General features: G+C 35.7%; 1 protein-coding gene and 1 pseudogene across 4 annotated transcripts; one reads left to right on the top strand and one right to left on the bottom strand.

The window, feature by feature from the left end:
- Positions 1-855: 855 nt before the first annotated feature.
- On the top strand, positions 856-1,867 carry LOC147539523 (uncharacterized; annotated as a pseudogene).
- Positions 1,868-2,719: 852 nt separating this feature from the next.
- On the bottom strand, positions 2,720-17,702 carry LOC147539522 (DEAD-box ATP-dependent RNA helicase 10-like). 4 transcript variants are annotated; one of them, XM_086639612.1, is made up of 14 exons: positions 9,370-9,527; positions 9,018-9,173; positions 8,784-8,907; positions 8,541-8,610; positions 7,444-7,506; positions 7,233-7,307; positions 6,140-6,259; positions 4,763-4,804; positions 4,521-4,595; positions 4,031-4,177; positions 3,729-3,866; positions 3,414-3,525; positions 3,236-3,324; positions 2,720-3,038 (listed from the first exon to the last, which is right to left on the bottom strand). In XM_086639612.1, exons 2-14 carry the CDS (start codon positions 9,157-9,159, stop codon positions 2,901-2,903), a joined length of 1,335 nt encoding a protein of 444 aa, XP_086495738.1. In that variant the 5' UTR covers positions 9,160-9,173; positions 9,370-9,527; the 3' UTR covers positions 2,720-2,900. The 4 variants fall into 4 exon arrangements, with proteins under 4 accessions (XP_086495738.1, XP_086495737.1, XP_086495736.1 ...); XM_086639611.1 differs by lacking the exons at positions 9,018-9,173; positions 9,370-9,527 and adding an exon at positions 17,410-17,622; XM_086639610.1 differs by lacking the exon at positions 9,370-9,527 and having other exon boundaries at positions 9,018-9,303.
- Positions 17,703-17,945: the final 243 nt, after the last annotated feature.

Raw genomic sequence — 17,945 nt, 5'->3', positions numbered from 1 at the left:
CAAGGCCGGCCCGAACATGTGGAAGGCCCCAAGCGGAATTAAAATTTAGGGCCTATATGATTTTTGGTAGAAAAAATAAAGTGCATTCGATCCGTTGACCTCTTGTACAAGGTCTAAGCTCTTGAACCACTAAGATATAACTTAATTCATGTCATAAATCTGTTTAAAAGACAATTATTGATTCCAAAATAACATACGTAATTTGATATATAAGGCTTTTGACTACGTCCAGACTCAAAACGACTGTTTTGGTTTCTTTGGGCCCGGCCGCCCCTAATAATGACTGTATTCAAAGCCCACCGCTCCCGAATTCTCTTCTATTGGTTGCGGGCTAGTAGCCATGGTGGGCTTTCTATTTGGAATTCTTGTTTTTGCTAACCTGGATGCGTCCGGGCTGGAGTCCACCATTATTTAATAATTCCATTATTGGTTCTTTGATATTTTGGGCAGCAATGACAAATGTCTCAACCAATTAAATCATATTAAGTTTTTATTTAAGAATGTGAAGTTCTATATTAGTGACAACAAAATGTCTATTAAACTAACCAAATACTAGGATTTTCAGTTATGAAATACTTGGATTAGAATTTAGAAATGTTATTTAAAAGGGTAGTTAATTGCATGTTCTAAGAGAACCCATAGGAGCTGTCATTTGTGTGATCATCTCTTCTTAGTTCTTACCTATAAATAAAATATATGAAAAGAAAATTGCAACTAATTTTGTTTGGTTTCAGTTTTTATTTTCACTCTTTCTTGGAAAATTCCAAGTCCTCCCATCCCTTCTAACATAGCTGTCTCTATCTTCTTCTCATTCAACATTCTACCCCATCTCTCTCAATTGAAGATTTGATCATCATGGATGTAAAACCAGAAGAACTCCAATCTCTGGGATTTCATGGCATATATAGAGAATCCTATAACATCATATTATCAAGAAGAAAAATATTTTCACAGATCACCATTTCTCTCATCCTTCCTCTATCTTTTATTTTCTTAGGACAACTCCAAATATCCGAATTACTCTTTCCCAACATCGTAAATATCGAAGATACAAATGAAAAAACCGAACCTCGTACTCGTGTGTACAATATAATACATGATCGAATATCGTTAGAATGGACTACTTTTTGGATATTCAAGGCAATATACTTGATGTTTCTACTCATATTTTCTTTACTTTCGACTTCGGCCGTGGTTTACACCATTGCTTGTATCTATACTTCTAAAGAAATCAATTTGAAGAAAGTCATTAGTTTTGTTCCTATAGTATGGAAAAGATTAATGATCACCTTATTTTGGAACTTCTTCATAATGTTTGTGTACAACTTGTTGACAATTCTATTTATAACTTTGGTTGCTCTCACAATTGGAGATTATGGAAATGGAGCTACCTTTGAAACATTTCTTCTTGTTGTATCGATTTTTTATTTCATCGGTTTCGTTTATATCAGTGTGGTTTGGCATCTAGCGAGCGCAATATCGGTATTAGAAGAATCATATGGGCTCAAAGCCTTGAAAAGGAGCAAACAATTGATAAAGGGTAAGATGTGGATCGCCTTCGGTATCTTCATTAAGCTTCAAATCTTGTTCTTTGCTATAAACATAGCCTATGAAAATTTGGTTGTTCATAATGAGTGGCTCGGGACAGCAGGTAAGACGATTTTTGGGAGCTTTTGCTTCTTGTTCTTGTCAATTGTGATTCACTTTGCTCTTGTAACTCAGACAATCGTCTACTTCGTCTGCAAATCATATCATCATGAGAAGATCGAGAAGTCTTGCTTTGACGAACACCTTGAGGTGTATTTACCTTGGAGATTATATTCCTTTGATTGATAAAGATATTCAATTGCAAGAACTTGATGTTTGACTTGGACATAGTCTTACTTATTGTTAGATAAAGACTAAGATGAGAATTTTAACATCTCTATAGTGTACCTATTACCAATGTAGTATAGACATTTGAAACAAGTAGTCTTTCAATAGAAAAAGTGTTAAATCTTTTGGTTCATGAATATTTCTATACAACAAGTTTTTAAGTTCTGTACTTTTTGTGGTTCATTCAACTGGGGACTAAATTGAATGCTCGAGACTTGGGAGTAAAGTCAACACGCCGTCTCTACACGTATCATGTTGTCACAATTGGATTGAATTAGCCAACAACAATTGGTAGCCCAGTTGGTAAGTTCACCTACTTTGCAATGCCGAGGTCATGAAAGTGCAAATCTAGGAATATTGAACTTGAGTATAAAATAAAGTAGTGATTAATGGCTGCATGGTTGAGCTCATCAGGCCTCACCTTTAAGATGCATATCAGGTTAGTTATCAAAGAATCTCATCAGCCTACTCTCTCTTTCCCTCAGTCCACGGTCCATTAATATTGATGTTTTGGTCGTGAGTAACTTTAAAATGTTTAAAATGTTTGTGGTGGCCGGATTTGGTTTTAGCGGTAGGAGATGGGGAAGAAAGAAGGTTTTTTTCCCTTTAAAATTTTACACCTCGAAAAATTATTCAAAATTCACAACTTTTTAAAATTTTATACCCCGAAATTTTTCTACGCCCCCTATTTATTTTCTCTAAGGTCACAAAATGCATCCCAATCCTAATAGATGTATGCCACCCACATATCAAAATAAAATAAAAAAAACAAATGTGACATATGCAGCGAGAAAGACAAAAAACAATAAAGTAAGGAAAGTGGAATCTGAAGATAAAAAGAAAGTAGCTGAAAATGACAAATTTCACTCCTACTGCTTAACCTTGGCAAGAATTTCTTTCTAAGAATACACGATTCCCATAAGAATAACACAAAAAGTTTGTAAAAATAAATAATTTCTGTAAGAAAAAAAATTTATTCCAAAAAGCAAGCCATATGCAACGACGCTTTGGCTTCTTGGTTGACTTCATCGCCACTTTGGCTTCTTGAATGACTTCAATCGTTTCTTGTTTAAATATCTTTCTACTTCATCTTCATCTTCATCTTCATCTTCATCTTCATCTCGTCCTCTTCTTTTCCATGGGCCTCCGCTCTCTCTGAGTTTCTGCAAAAACATCCAATTTTCTTTCAAATTAAGGGGAAGAAAGCTTCATTCAGGTAAGACTCGTAATATAGATACCGCTTCCCTGTACTACATCACTGACTCAGTGTTAAGCTGTCAATGTTACAAGTTGTTGTTTTTCATCAAGACGAGATACTGTAGAAGAAGTGATACTATTAGAAATAAGGTTGTGAAATTACTGCGAGAGATATTCTTTTGGCTTCTGTAACACGGTTGAGGAAGAATAGTACTTCCGCTTTTTGAGCTGGAAACTCTGGAAACTTTTTCCCTGAAATACATGATAGACAAATATTTGACCCCACAAAGCAGAACACATGCTTGTCTTCCATTAATATAAAAAAACATTTAAGGCCTTACCGATAAGATTCTCTATCTGGAGGTACCACTCCACATTGTATTGGGTTACAAAAGAAATTGCAAGCCCTGATCTTCCTGCCCGAGCGGTTCTACCCACTCTATGAATGTAATCCTGCTCCAAAATTTATAATATCACGAAAGCAGATGGGTGAGATTAAAATGAAATGAAACAATAAGGGCTAACTGGAAAATTAGAACCTAACTTTTTAAAGGAGTAGGAAGAAGAAAAAAGCAACATAAATGACGAGAAGTAGTATGTAAAATCTAATCTGGGCCTAGAAACTAGTTAATAATAAAAATAAAAAAAATGCTAACCTTGGGGTTGGTAGGGATATCATAATTAATAACAATGTCGACAGAAGGAATATCGAGTCCTCGACTTGCAACATCAGTGCATAACAATATGTTACATTCTCCAGCCTTGAACTTGTTCAAGGCTCCAAGTCTCTTTGCCTATCCACCAAAGAAAAACACAAAGAATCAAATACAACACAGACTATGTACTGGAAGTTTCACATACTACCAAAACTTTGACTTACGGTTTTGCTTTTGTCCAAGAGATTTGGCAGATATTAAAATATACAATATACTACCATGCAGTGAAGATAAGAAAGTACCTGGGTCATTTGGCCACTTATAGGGATAGCCCTAAACCCAAGGTTCCGGAGAAGCAGAGCCAGAAAACGAGTTGCCTCACATGTATTAGTGAAAACCATTGAGGTACTTCCAGACATCTCATTCAAGATATATACAAGGTAGCAATCCTGAGGGTGCACAATAAACATCATTTTATCATAATGCGCCAACCATGCTAAGCTTCGTCTTAATACCATCAATCATAACCATTTGAAATCTAAAGATACTTTTTCTGGATTATTTTTTACTATATCTATATAATGCAGCAAAATCAATAACTACAAAATTTCTTGAGAGAAGATCGTATAAATACGAATCTGTTATCCGCGCACAGGTTCTTCCAGGAGAAATTAATTGACACTAATTGCATAGAGATCTGTGATAATGGACCTAAGTTTTCACTGTCACACTTCCAGTAGGTCACATGTATGTCAATACTCAAGTGCAACAGGATAAAGGAAAAGAGAATACCTTGAACTTCGCAGGAAACAATCCATATCGTTGCTTGAGTGTTTTGACAGTTGAATATTTAGATGCTGCCTCAATCTGAACGGATCAGAAACTGATGAGTAATGTAATAAAAAAAATTATAGAACTAAACCATATAACCAAAAGACAAAGGCTTGTCCGTAGTAGGTATGTCACATTTTCTGATACAAGCTTCCATTTTGATAAAAAAATGCATGAATGACAAAGTATTATTCAACGTGTACCTTCACAGGACTCCTCAAACATGCTCGTTGTAGCTTGCGAACCTGGTCAATTGTAAAGCTTACTCGGTCAGACTATACGCTTCTCTCACAAGTCAAAACAACATTTCTTGGACAAAACAAACCTCAGCATACATCAGAAACCGATTAATTTACTTGGACAATTTTGACAAACTGTGGCGACTCCCAACATATAATGATGTTAAAATTGTACTATTTCTGATTCAAGTAGTACTATCTCACTTCAAATCTTTTTTGACCGACCCTGATTTGTAAGATTCATAAGTTGAACCGTAGTACCGTACTATCAGTCGTTACTCGTGGGATTCAGTGTGAATGTTAGGGTTCAACTTTCTGTAGAATTCGAAGGGTTTTTCGTGTTAAAACATTCATCCCTTGTTCGAATAAAGGAAGTTTCTAAGAAAAATAGAAGGAAAGAAAAAGGAAATTAAGGGATGACTACTGAAAGCTTACATTCAAGATAGAAATGAAGATTCGCAGTTCACCAGGTATTTTTCTTGTTCTTCTTTCCTCTTTTTCCCCTTCTTTTCTTTCTTCATCATCTAAAGAGTAAAGACTCCAACTAACCGACTCTATCTCTCTTAACTCACTCTTTATACCTCCTTATTCCCTTCCTCATATCATCTTCCTTTTATGACTTGTATTCTGATTTTTTTATTAGTATCTCATTTATTACAATGGTTTGTAGTTTGAATAGCTCCAACTAAATATACTAAAAATATACATAATATATTTTACTATTTTCAATTTATTCTGCGATCCGATTTATAAAATTCGAGAACAATTCACGCTATGATTTATAATTTGGGCTGTGCCGACCACTGCTCAGAAGATTATCATAACATGAATTTTTTTGTACTCACTTTTTGTTGTTTTCTGTTTCCTGACTAGGAATGATCTGCGAAGAAGCAAAAGATTCTATGGGGAAATTCTGGGGATGAGCACAGTTACCATATGCAAACAAATACCAGAAGTTTGAGTGAAAAGATGAAGTTGATGAACAGAAAAGAAATCTCTCTAGTCTCTAGATGGATTTGTAGAGGCAGCTAATTGCACGGCTTCAAGGAGTGTACCACTACTTTGGAGTTTTTTGGCGAAGACTGGAAAGGAACAGGTAGTTTACTATTTGCAAATTAACAAAGTGGGTCTGGAAAAGTCTCCCCTACTTCTAAAACCAAGGTAATGAATTATAGCACTGACCGGATCTTATAAGTTGACTCAAGTAAAAGCCGGAAAAATCAGACCTCAACCAGAGCCACCTTATAATCTATTGGTTAATTAGTTTGATAACTGCTCTTCATTTAATTAAGCAGACCAAAATAAAGTTTATAAAAATTAACAATCTACTTTTAAATATACCTTTTTGGTCATAGTAGCTGAAAACAAATACGTCTTGCGCTCCCTGGGAATGGCCTTCAAGATAGCATCAAGTGTTTTCTCAAAGTCTTCATTTAGTAACCTATCAGCCTCATCCAAGACCTGTTGACCATATAAAAGAATGAAATTTTTATGTACAACTAAGTGTCCATAAATCCACATATGAGACATGCATTATTACTAATAGAAGCTTAAAGGAAACAAGACAGGAAAAGGGAAAAGGAATAGCAACTACTTGGTTTATTGATTGTCAACAATAAATAGGTGTATGAGCAAAATGTCCTTGCTAATATCACTGAATCAAGTTACTATAAGTTAGTCCTTTCTCATCTCAAACTTACGGTACATATCAGTCAAATAAGATGCATGTCCACATAAGTGGACCTATAAGTCCAAAGACAGTTTTGCTAAAAGCCTAAAACATGGAAACCAGTGGAGGTATTGTCTCATTGGCATTTGATACTGATATAAGGTACCGGATACATGAATAAAAAACGAACAAATGACTACAACTCTATAATCAACATTATTTATTGTTTAAGACTAACAATGTAACTTTCTTATTGGTCATTATCTTACACAGGAAAGACATTATCCAGATTATTTTCTTGTCTTCGAACGACTGTGTGCAAGTTCCGACAAGATGTACACCAAAATTGAACATTGTGCCAAATGAAGCGCTTGGGTACCTGATAGGAGTATCCAGGTACCTGGTAGGCTGATACACTACAAACTTCTAGCAAATGAGTACCAAAGTGGGCCGTACACTCAGTGTTTTGAACAAAACGGTTTTCCGCCTCTAGGAAGTTTCCTCTGAAAAAGCGAGACATCGCCTTGAGGCATATGCCTCGAGAGTGTAGAAGACGTATATCGATTTTGAGAAGAAAAAACTACAATTTAATGTGTGATAAGAGAGAGATAATGATTGAGATACTAACAATCAAAATAACGGTTCCACCAACTGAATTTTTCTTTCAATCTATTTAACTATAAAGGGTCAGACCACACAAAAAAGCAAGGAAGGATCATCATAACAAACAAACAAAAATTAATGTGTCATGTTAAGAGTGTGTACCAAGTATTTCAGTGTGCGGAGGCTAAAACCCTTTGTATTAGTCAGATGATCCACGAGGCGGCCAGGTGTCCCCACCTATTAAGAAGAAATGACTTGCTGAGAGATCATAAGCAGATAATGCATTATATTTATGCCATATCTCAGTTTTAGTCCCACATTTAATTTGCCGAAAAACTTGTATAACAGAATAGATATAATGCATAAAACTCACAACAATATGGGGCCTCTTCGCGAGGGAAATTGCTTGCCGCATCCTATCTACCCCTCCAACAACCTGCAAGATGTTGTATCATTACTATCATAAAAATGTAAACATAATGAAGTTGCCAAAAAGTGCTATCATCATACTACTATGCAATGCCTAGAATGTTAACCAGTTTAGGCATTTCTCATCATTTTCCTGGGCATACTATGCACCTCCATTATGAACCCAATTACTCTAATTTGAATACAAAACCATGACAAAACACAAGGTAAATTAAAAAGATCAATTTCCTACAAATAATTATTTTCTTAAAAACAAAAGCATGTGTGTAACCTCTTATCTTAAGGAATCATGGACATGTTTCCCTGAAATCTGAGTAGATTGAAGAAAGTTGGACAACAAATCAGAAACTCAGTGAACTAGATTGTCAAGTTTATCAATTTTTGTTTTTTTAACTTATCTTAGGTTTACTAGTGCCCTTTCTACTACATCACTTCACACTGACTTAGCATTTATCAATATAGTTACTTCCACATACAGTTTTCTCATACATGGATGCATGTACAGAATCATATGCAGATAAAACCATCAATCACTAATAAACAATGGTTACTTACCAAAAGATCCAAATCAGCCTCGACGTGGAAAAAATTCATATCAAGACTCGGGAGAAGGACACTTGTATAATGGTGCATGTTAAAAGAAGGAAAAATATGCAATTCAAATACAGAGAAACAAGCCATAAATAGGAACACATTGACAGGAGAGGAAAAAGGGTTTTGCCGAACATAATTTTCACATGCCCGATATAGGAGTATACAAAGTGTCGTTCTTCTAGCCTCTAAACCATAATTAGAGACAGCCAGTTTCTCAATAACCAAATAACGAGGTTCTCCCACTAAGGAGCAAAATAGTTTAACTTACAAATAGAACAACTTTTCCGTTTACACTATTACTATGATCTAAAAAGATCAAAAGTAAGATCCATTGTAAATACCAATAAGAAATGTTCTATCTTAAAACATCTAATTATCTATATTACTATTTTTCATGTAACTTATTCTAGTTTGACAACATAAGGAACAGTATATAGAAACTCTCACCACTGCACACTTGACACCAATACCAGACCCCAAAGCTTCAAATTGTTCGGCAATCTGAATAGCGAGCTCACTAGAAAAGAACAAGAGAAATTAAGAAAAACCCGACAAGAAGATCAAAATGTAGAATACAAAATAAGACCATCTTTATACAACTTGTCTTTTGGGATGTTACTCAAGTACGCGACATAAACCGAAGTCCATTTACGAAATCATTCAGAAGGAAAAATAGATAAGAGACTTCACCGTGTAGGGGAAAGCACACAAGCGAAGAAAGCTTTAGGGGTCTGTAAAAGAGCATTGAGAATGGGAAGAGCAAATGCTCCTGTTTTACCAGAACCAGTTTGTGCTAGCCCAATCAAATCCTTTCCTGAAATAAATAGAAAATAAAACAAATATAAAAGTTTTGGAATGGGTTTTGATATTGAGTTAGCCTATATTGCAATATAGATGAATTGAGAACTTGGGTGTATAAGAAACCTTGAAGAGCATGAGGAATGGCCTCAGATTGAATTTTAGAAGGATTTTTCCAGCCCAAGTTGTCACATGCCTCGACTAATTGCTTGCATATGCCCAAGTCTTTGAACGTCATCACTTTTTCACCATCTAAATTTGAGTCCATTGGAATTGCTGAACCTGGTAATGAGAAGAACCAAAAACTAATGTTATTCAGAGATTTTCCTTCAAAACTTCGTCCAATGGAAGAAGACTGAAGAAACAGGTATAGGTTGCTGAAACTGATTTGATGAAGAAGCAAAAAACATAGAGAAAAGGAAAACGAAAGTAAGAGAGAAGTAAAACTCTGGAAGATGATAAAATGAAAAAAAAATACCTAGAAGTTCGATTAAGGCGGCAAATGGAAGAAGAAGATAACCACTTTCTCTCAACTGTTTTAATGGATTACCGCCGAAGATTTACCGTAAGTAATTTAGGCTATAAATATAAATAAGATAATAATTTATCGGGCTTAGGGTTTTTTTGTTGTCGGCCTTTAGGCTTCTTTTATTTCTGGGCCTCTCTGTTATCGGGTTTTAGGTCTCTTTTATTCTCGATTTAAATTAGACGGTTATCGTGTTTATTACATATCCATAATGCATCAATGGCTTGTAACGTAGATCGTAGTCGAATTCTCAAAAAAAAAAATGCTCCCACTTATTTAGCAATATTTGGACTTCACCCCTGAAAACATTATCGTTCAGACGTTAACCCCCATTGCTCATTTTTTCGTCAAAATCTCGTTATTTAGTGAGCGTGCGAGTCACGTGCTTGTCATCGGACCAAAGTACCCCCGTCCTAATTTTTAGTATATGATCCCCATTTATTTAGCTATATTAGGACTACACCCCCGACTAAATATAGCTTGGTTAGTTGTTGAAGGAGAATCTGAAAATCGATTTAACATGGATGAATTTCTTCCTCAATTTCTTTTTCTTTGATTGATTATCCTTCTCCGTCTTTAATTTCTTCTACATCTATTCTAGATTTCAATTCTTCTCTAGAAAAATCTTCTAAGATTTCATCTTTTCTTCAAAACCCATGTCTAAGAAATGGACAACTTCTTAAAACAGGACTAGAAGATTCAATATCAGATTTTTGTGAGAAACCATTATAAAACAGAGACTTTTGAAACCAATTACACCATTTTTGGGTACAATTACTACTAGTTGTTCTTCCATTCTTTTTCGGGTTCTGTTTGGTGGATATTATAACTTGAACTTGACCCATACAAGTAATTTTAGGGTATAACTACCTCGGACTGGTAAAGACACGATCCACCCTACCATCGGAGTATGAGTGACACCTCGGTCAGAGTCACTCGCTGATTGGCTCTAGCTCGGGAAGAGTATGACCCAATCTATAGCCGAGAACGTAACAATGATGAACCAGCCGAAGTCACTCGTGGATTGGATCTAGTTATGGCCTTTAGCTAGGGGTGAGCATGACCCAGTCTATGGGCTAACCTCGGAGTTAGTGGTTCGGCATGTAACTAGGGTGATTCAACCGATCGTGAGATGGGAAGGTATTAGCTCGGGATAAACTATTCAAATGGACAAGGTATTTTGGTCGGGGGTGTAGTCCTAATATAGCTAAATAAATGGGGCTCATATACTAAAAATTAGGATAGGGGTATTTTGGTCTGATGACAAGCACGTGACTCGCACGCCCACTACATAACGAGATTTTGACAGAAAAATGGGCAATTGGGGCTAACGCCTGAACCATAACGTTTTTAGTGGTGAAGTCCTAATATTCCTAAATAAGTGGGGGGCATTTACTAGATATCCCAAAAAAAAGGTGAAGGGAAGAGATATAAACTGATTTCAATCTGTTTTAATCTCTCTCTACAGTTGGACTAAATTTTAATTTTTCATGTAAGCACCCCACATTGCTTTCTTATCGGATCGCCCTCTCCAGTGCCAACAATTGGTAGTGCAGTTGGTAAGTGCATCTAATCTGTAATGCGGAGGTTCATATTTTATCTCATTGAAGTGCAAATTCAGGAATATTAAATTTGGGTATAAATAAAGTAGTTTCTACAGGCTTTAGGTCATTTCATTCGTCGGCCTTTAGGTCATTTATGTGGCACTACTGTATTTGGATGTATATTTAAGTACGATTACTTGTTTGGCTACAAAAAAATCTTGACTCTTGAATCCTAAGGATTCCTAATTCCATAAACCGTTTTTTTTCTTCAAAAACTGTTATTCAGTACAAATCGCTTTTTCTAAAAATTGTTTTTTCTAAAACATATTTTTCAAAACCCACTTTTTGTTTCTCAGATATTGTTTTTTCAAGAAGCTGTTTTTTCTATAAACCCGTTTTTATTTTTTGTCAAAATTTGTTTTTCGAGAAAAACAATTTTTGAGAAAACAGTTTGTGGAAAAAAAAGAACGTTGTTCGTTAAAAACAACAGGCTTTTATAAAATACAAACGGGTTTTAGATAAATCTGTTTCTTAAAAAATATAGTATTTAATAAGCATTCCAAAAACAACAAATAATTATAAATCATAAGATTCTTATCTGTTACCAATCGTTTGGACGCGTGAATCCGTGGAATCATGAATCCGAATGACTCGTGAATCAGTTGGAAAATACCTGAATGCTCTACTTGTTAGATTGTATACTAGATTAAAAAGGGAAAACCATGATCATGTCAAGATTGCCAAACATATCCAGACTCTCTTGCTGCAAATGAATCCAATACACAAATATTATATACACGAACTATGAAATCCAATGTTGTCGGAACCAGTGCCTAATCTACTAGCCTCAGGCATATCATAGATGTCTGACATGGTCGCCAGCCTCACATCATCCATGTCCTTGACATGGTCTCTCTCTCTCCCTGTCTATCTCTCTCCAGTTCAGGCGTCCGCCACGTCTTCATAGAAGGATGAGTTGGATATTAAACTCTGGTACCCATAACACTATATAGATAAGAGAGATTTGGGAACAATGACAATGGAAGCAGAGGCGGTGAATCAATAGACATGGAATTCAGAATTCAGCATTTCGATGACGTAGCATCTGGGTCTGGAAGAATGATGAGCCACCAGGATGAACTTTCAACTCCACAGATCCTTCACGCCGACGGTGGTTCTCCTGCACACGATAAACAATTACTTTATCAGTAGCTAGTTTAGTCACACCTCACTAAGGTGATAAAAAGAAAAGCTGATTTTACTAGAGCAGCAGTGGCACATTTAGCATCTTTCACAATACTGTATAAGCATGAAAAACAAATAACAATCAATCTGAAACTGAAGGTGGTTTCTTCACGGTAAAGTGGGGTTCGGCATTCAGAGGGATTAGACTCCAATAAGAACCTTGAATGTCCATGCAACAGTTGTGCCATTTGATTTTGTAAGAACCAACTGGAAAAGCAGAAACATCCAGCAAACAAATCGAGAATCCCTGACCTCTCTCATTTGCCTCAAAACTCACACAAGACCACACCAGCCCACCATCATCACAAGTCCTACCTTGCTTTTTACCACTTCTCATTTTCATACCTTCCCTTACATAAAGCATTAGCTTCTCATTTAGATCCAAGGCATCAACGCTTTCCCAAGCTCGAAAACCAGATCGTGTTTGCTCATTACTTTCTCCATAACATCCACCCTTCTGGTAGGATGGTCTACAAGCAAGGATACAGTACAATTTTGTGATCTTTACACGATGATTAGGCGGATTATCTTTCATTTGGAGGCAGAGATTTAGAGAGAGGTGGAAGCCATATATGATGGATATTTCCTCAGATTTTCTGGTATCAGAATGGAAGGCAATTAATTCTGAACCATTTTTTTGTGATTCAAATCATGTTAAGCCTCAGATTTTCTGGTATCAGAATTGAAGAATATCAAACTTTAGAGAAGAAGATGAAGAAAAGAAAAAAAAAATTTGGAAGGAGTCTATTTTTGAATCCCTAGAAGATTTTGTTTATTTTTATAAAAAATAACTCTCAAAATTTTTATTGTATCTTCTAAAATTTGTTTTTTTTCAACTCCCAAAATCAGAAACCCCTTAGCAACAAAAAGAAACAAATAGGTCAATTCTTATTTGACCAGTTTTAAAGAAAGTCTTTATTCCCAAGAGAATATTCTTTATTCCCTGCAGCCGCCTGTCTTCTCGTCCTCTTCTTTTCCTTGGGCCTCCGCTTTCTTTGAGTTTCTGCAAGATCATCCAATTTTCTTTCAAATTAAGGGGAAAAAAAGCTTCATTCAGGTAAGACTCGTAATAGATAGCTTCCCTTTACTACATCACTGACTCAGTGTCAAACAGTGAACGTTAAAAGTTGTTGTTTTTCATCAAAACGAGATACTGTAAAAGTGATACTATTAGAAATAAGGTTGTGGAATTACTGTGAGAGAGATTTGTTTGGCTTCTGTAACACGGTTGAGTAAGACTAGTACTTCCTCTTCTTGAGCGGGAAACTCTGGAAACTTTTTCCCTGAAATACATGATAGACAAATATTTGAGCTCCGCAAAGCAGAACACATGCTTGTCTTCCATTAATATAAAAAAACATTTAAGGCCTTACCGATAAGCTTCTCTATCTGAATGTAACACTCCAATTCATATTGGTTTACAAGAGAAATTGCAACCCCTGATCTTACTGCCCGAGCGGTTCTACCCACTCTTTGAATGTAATCCTGTTCCAAAATTTATAATATCAGGAAAGCAGATGTGCGAGATTAAACCGAAACGAAACAAAAAGGCCAAGGAGTAGGAAAAAGAGAAAAGCAACATAAATGACGAGAAGTATTATGTAGGATTTATTGTCAACGGAAAGCCGGATGTCTAATGTAAAATCTAATCTGGGCCTAAAAACCAATTAATAATCAAAAGCTGGAAAATGCTCACCTTCAAGTTGGTAGGGATATCATAATTAATAACCATGTCCACGGAGGGAATATCAAGTCCTCGACTTGCAAAATCAGTGCATAACAATATGTTACATTCTCCAGCCTTGAACTTGTTCAAGGCTCCAAGTCTCTTTGCCTATCCACCAAAGAAAAACACAAAGAATCAATTACAACACAGACTATGTACTGGAAGTTTCATATACTACCAAAACTTTGACTTACGATTTTGCCTGTCCAAGTGATTTTACTTTTTAATTTTGCACATATTAAGATATATAATATAATACAATGCAATGAAAATAAGAAAGTACCTGGATCATTTGGCCAGTTATAGGGATAGCCCTTAACCCAAGGTTCTGGAGAAGCAGAGCCAGAAGACGAGTTTCCATACATGTGTGAGTAAAAACCATTGCCGTACTTCTAGACATCTCGTTCAAAATATATACAAGGTAGCAATCCTGAGAGTCCACAATAAACATCATTTTATCATAATGCGCCAACCATGATAAACTTCGTCTTAATACCGTTAATCTAATGATATTTTTCTGCAGTTATTTTTCTCTATATCTGTATAATGCAGCAAAATAAACAAAAGTCCTTGAGAGAAGATCGTATAAATATGAATCTGTTATCTGCGTACATGCTTTTCCAGGAGAAATTAATTGACACTAATTGCATAGAGATCTCTGATAATGGACCTAAATTTTCACTATCACACTTCAAGTAGGGTCACATGTATGTCAATACTCAAGCGCAACAGAATACAGGAAAAGAGAATACCTTGTACTTTGCAGGAACAAATCGATATTGTTGCTTGAGTGATTCGACAGTTGAATATTTAGATGCTATCTCAATCTGAACGAATCAGAAACTGATGAGTAATGTAATAAAAAAAAAATTATAGAACTAAACCATATAACCAAAAAACAAAGCTTGTCTGTGGTAGGTATGTCACATTTTCTCATACAAGCTTCCGTTTTGATTAAAAAATGCATGAATGACAAAGTATTATTCAACTTGTACCTTCACAGGACTCCTCAAACATGCTCGTTGTAGCTTGCGAACCTGGTCAATGGTAAAGCTTACTCAGTCAGACTATTACGCTTCCCTCATAACTCAAAACAACATTTCTTGGGCAAAACAAACCTCAACATACATCAGAAACTGACTAATTTACGTGGACAATTTTGACAAACTGTGGCAACTCCCAGCGTCTAATGATGTTAAAATTGTACTATCGTACTTCAAATCTTTTTCGACCAACACTGATTTGTAAGATTCATAAGTTGAACCGTACTATCAATCGTTACTCGTGGGATTCAGTGTGAATGTTAGGATTCAACTTTCTGTAGAATTCGAAGGGTTTTTCATGTTAAAACATTCATCCCTTGTTCGAATAAGGAAAGTTTATAAGAAAAATAGAAGGAAAGAAAAAGAAAATTAAGGGATGACTACTGAAAGCTTACATTCAAGTTAGAAATGAAGACTCCAACTAACTGACTCTTTATACCTCCTTATTCCCTTCCTCATATCTTCTTCCTCTTATGACTTGTATTCTGATTTTTTTATTAGTATCTCATTTATTACAATGGATTGTAAGTTGACTCAAGTAAAAGCCGGAAAAATCAGACCTCAACCTGAGCCACCTTATAATCTATTGGTTAATTAGTTTGATAACTGCTCTTCATTTAATTAAGCAGACCAAAATAAAGTTTATAAAAATTAACTATTTACTTTTAAATATACCTTTTTGGTCATAGTAGCTGAAAACAAATACGTCTTGCGCTCCCTGGGAATGGCCTTCAAGATAGCATCAAGTGTTTTCTCAAAGTCTTCATTTAGTAACCTATCAGCCTCATCCAAGACCTGTTGGCCACATAAAAGAATGAAATTGTTATGTACAACTAAGTGTATCCACATATGAGACATGCATTATTACTAATAGAAGCTTAAAGGAAACAAGACAGGAAAAGGGAAAACGAATAGCAACTACTTGGTTTATTGATTGTCAACAATAAATAGGTGTATGAGCAAAATGTCCTTGCTATATCACTGATTCAAGGACAGGGGGTTCACTCAGTGTTTTCCAAAAAACGTTTCCCGCCTCAAGGCAGTTTGCTCTGAAAAAACGAGACGTCACCTTGAGGCGTATGCCTCGAGATGTAGAAGACGTACATTGATATTGAGAAGAAAAATATACAACATAATAACTGTGTCGTGAAAGTGAGAGATAATGATTGAGTTACTAACAATCAAAATCACAATTCCACAAACTGAAGTTTTCTTTCAATCTATGTAACTATAAATGGTCAAACCACACAAAAAAACAAAGAAGGATCATCATATAAAAAAGAAAAACTAGTCAACAGTTGGTAGCCCAAGTGGTTCCAAGGTGTTGACATAAACTCCAGAAATCCCTGGAGGTCCCAGGTTCGAATCCCAAAGAAGGTGGAATCTTTGGTTATTTGAATTGGGGTTATTAGAGTGTAAATAATGTTGTTGGGCTTTAGATCATGTCTTGTTGGGCTATAGGCCCGGTTCTGTTAGTGTTTGAGTGGCCAATTATTGAGTTTATCACATCTATGATGTATCAAGTGCCAGATGTAACGACATACGCAGATCGTAGTCGACCCAAAAAAAAAAAAAAAAACTAAATATGTCATGTTTAGAGTGTGTACCAAGTACTGCAGTGTGCTAAGGCTAAAACCCTTCGTATTAGTAAGATGATCCACAAGGCCGCCAGGTGTCCCCACCTATTAAGAATAAATGAGTTGCCGGTTGAGAGATCATAAGAAGATGATGCATTAAACTTATGCCATATCTCAGTTTTAGTCCCACATTTAATTTGAGGAAACTAAAACTTGTATAACAGAATAGTTATAACGCATAAAACTCACAACAATATGGGGCCTATTCGCAAGGGCAATTGCTTGCTGCATCATATTTACCCCTCCAACAACCTGCAAAATGTCGTACCATTACTATCATAATGTAAACAAAATGTAGTTTCAAAAAAGTGGCAAAAAACTCTCACCACTGCACACTTGACACCAACACCAGATCCCAAAGCTTCAAATTGTTCGGCAATCTGAATAGCGAGCTCACTAGAGAAGAATAAGAGAAAGTAAGCAAAACCGAACAAAAAAATCAAAATGTGGACAATGTAAAACCGTCTTTGTACAACTTTTTTCTTGGGATGTTACTGAACTATGTGAAATAAACCGAACTCCATTTACAAAATATAGATTAGAGAATTCACCGTGTTGGGGTAAGCACGCAAGCGAAGAAAACTTTAGGGGTCTGTAAAAGAGCATTGAGAATGGGAAGAGCAAATGCTCCTGTTTTACCAGAACCAGTTTGTGCTAGCCCAATCAAACCCTTTCCTGCATAAATCGAAAATAAAACAAATATAAAAGTTTTGGAATGGGTTTTCATTGAAGAGGGTGACGTTGAGTTAGCCTATATAGCAATATAGATGAATTGAGAAGTTGAGTTTATAAGAAACCTTCAAGTGCATAAGGAATGACCATAGATTGAATTTTAGAAGGATTTTTCCAGCCCAAGTTGTCACATGCCTCAGCTAATTGCTCACATATGCCTGAGTCCTTGAATGTCATCACTTTTTCACCATCTAAATTTGATTCCATTGGAATTGCTGAAATCGGAAGAAGAAGATTACCACTTCCTCTCTCTCTCTCACTCTCTCTCTCTCTCTCGCTCTCTATATATACCGTTTTAATCAATTAGGGCGAAGGGAGGAAAGAGAAACTAATAGAATAAACCGCGGGGTTTATGGGTTTTAGGCCCAAAATCTACTACTAGTATATAAAATAGAAGGAAAGATTTAAACATATTTTTTAGTTAAAGTTATTGTCTCTTAACAAAAAAAAAAAAAGTTAAAGTTATTGTGCTTTCCCTACATTTATAACATGTCCTTATTAGTTGTTCTCGAAAAAGAAAAGAAATACTTTATTAGCTGGGTGGAAAAAATAAAATGTTTCCTCTTTAAAGTAGAGAAAAAAAAACGGAAAAAATAAAATG

This window comes from Eschscholzia californica, unplaced genomic scaffold (assembly GCF_041429995.1).
Source record: "Eschscholzia californica isolate CP2 unplaced genomic scaffold, dmEscCali1.0.p SCAF_5, whole genome shotgun sequence".
In the NCBI taxonomy this organism is placed as follows: Eukaryota; Viridiplantae; Streptophyta; class Magnoliopsida; order Ranunculales; family Papaveraceae; genus Eschscholzia; species Eschscholzia californica.
Note: the sequence above shows the minus strand (reverse complement) of the source record. Positions and strands in the feature narration are given on the sequence as shown.

Bases quoted from the DNA above. Each gene is read 5' to 3' on its own strand.
- LOC147539522 (XM_086639609.1), bottom strand. From the start codon at position 17,551: ATGGAATCAAATTTAGATGGTGAAAAAGTGATGACATTCAAGGACTCA. The intron at 17,288-17,409 runs GTTTCTTATAAA...CGATTTATGCAG, and splicing joins CATTCCTTATGCACTTGAAG to GAAAGGGTTTGATTGGGCTA. The intron at 13,692-13,902 runs GTGAGCATTTTC...ATTTTGGAACAG, and splicing joins ATATCCCTACCAACTTGAAG to GATTACATTCAAAGAGTGGG.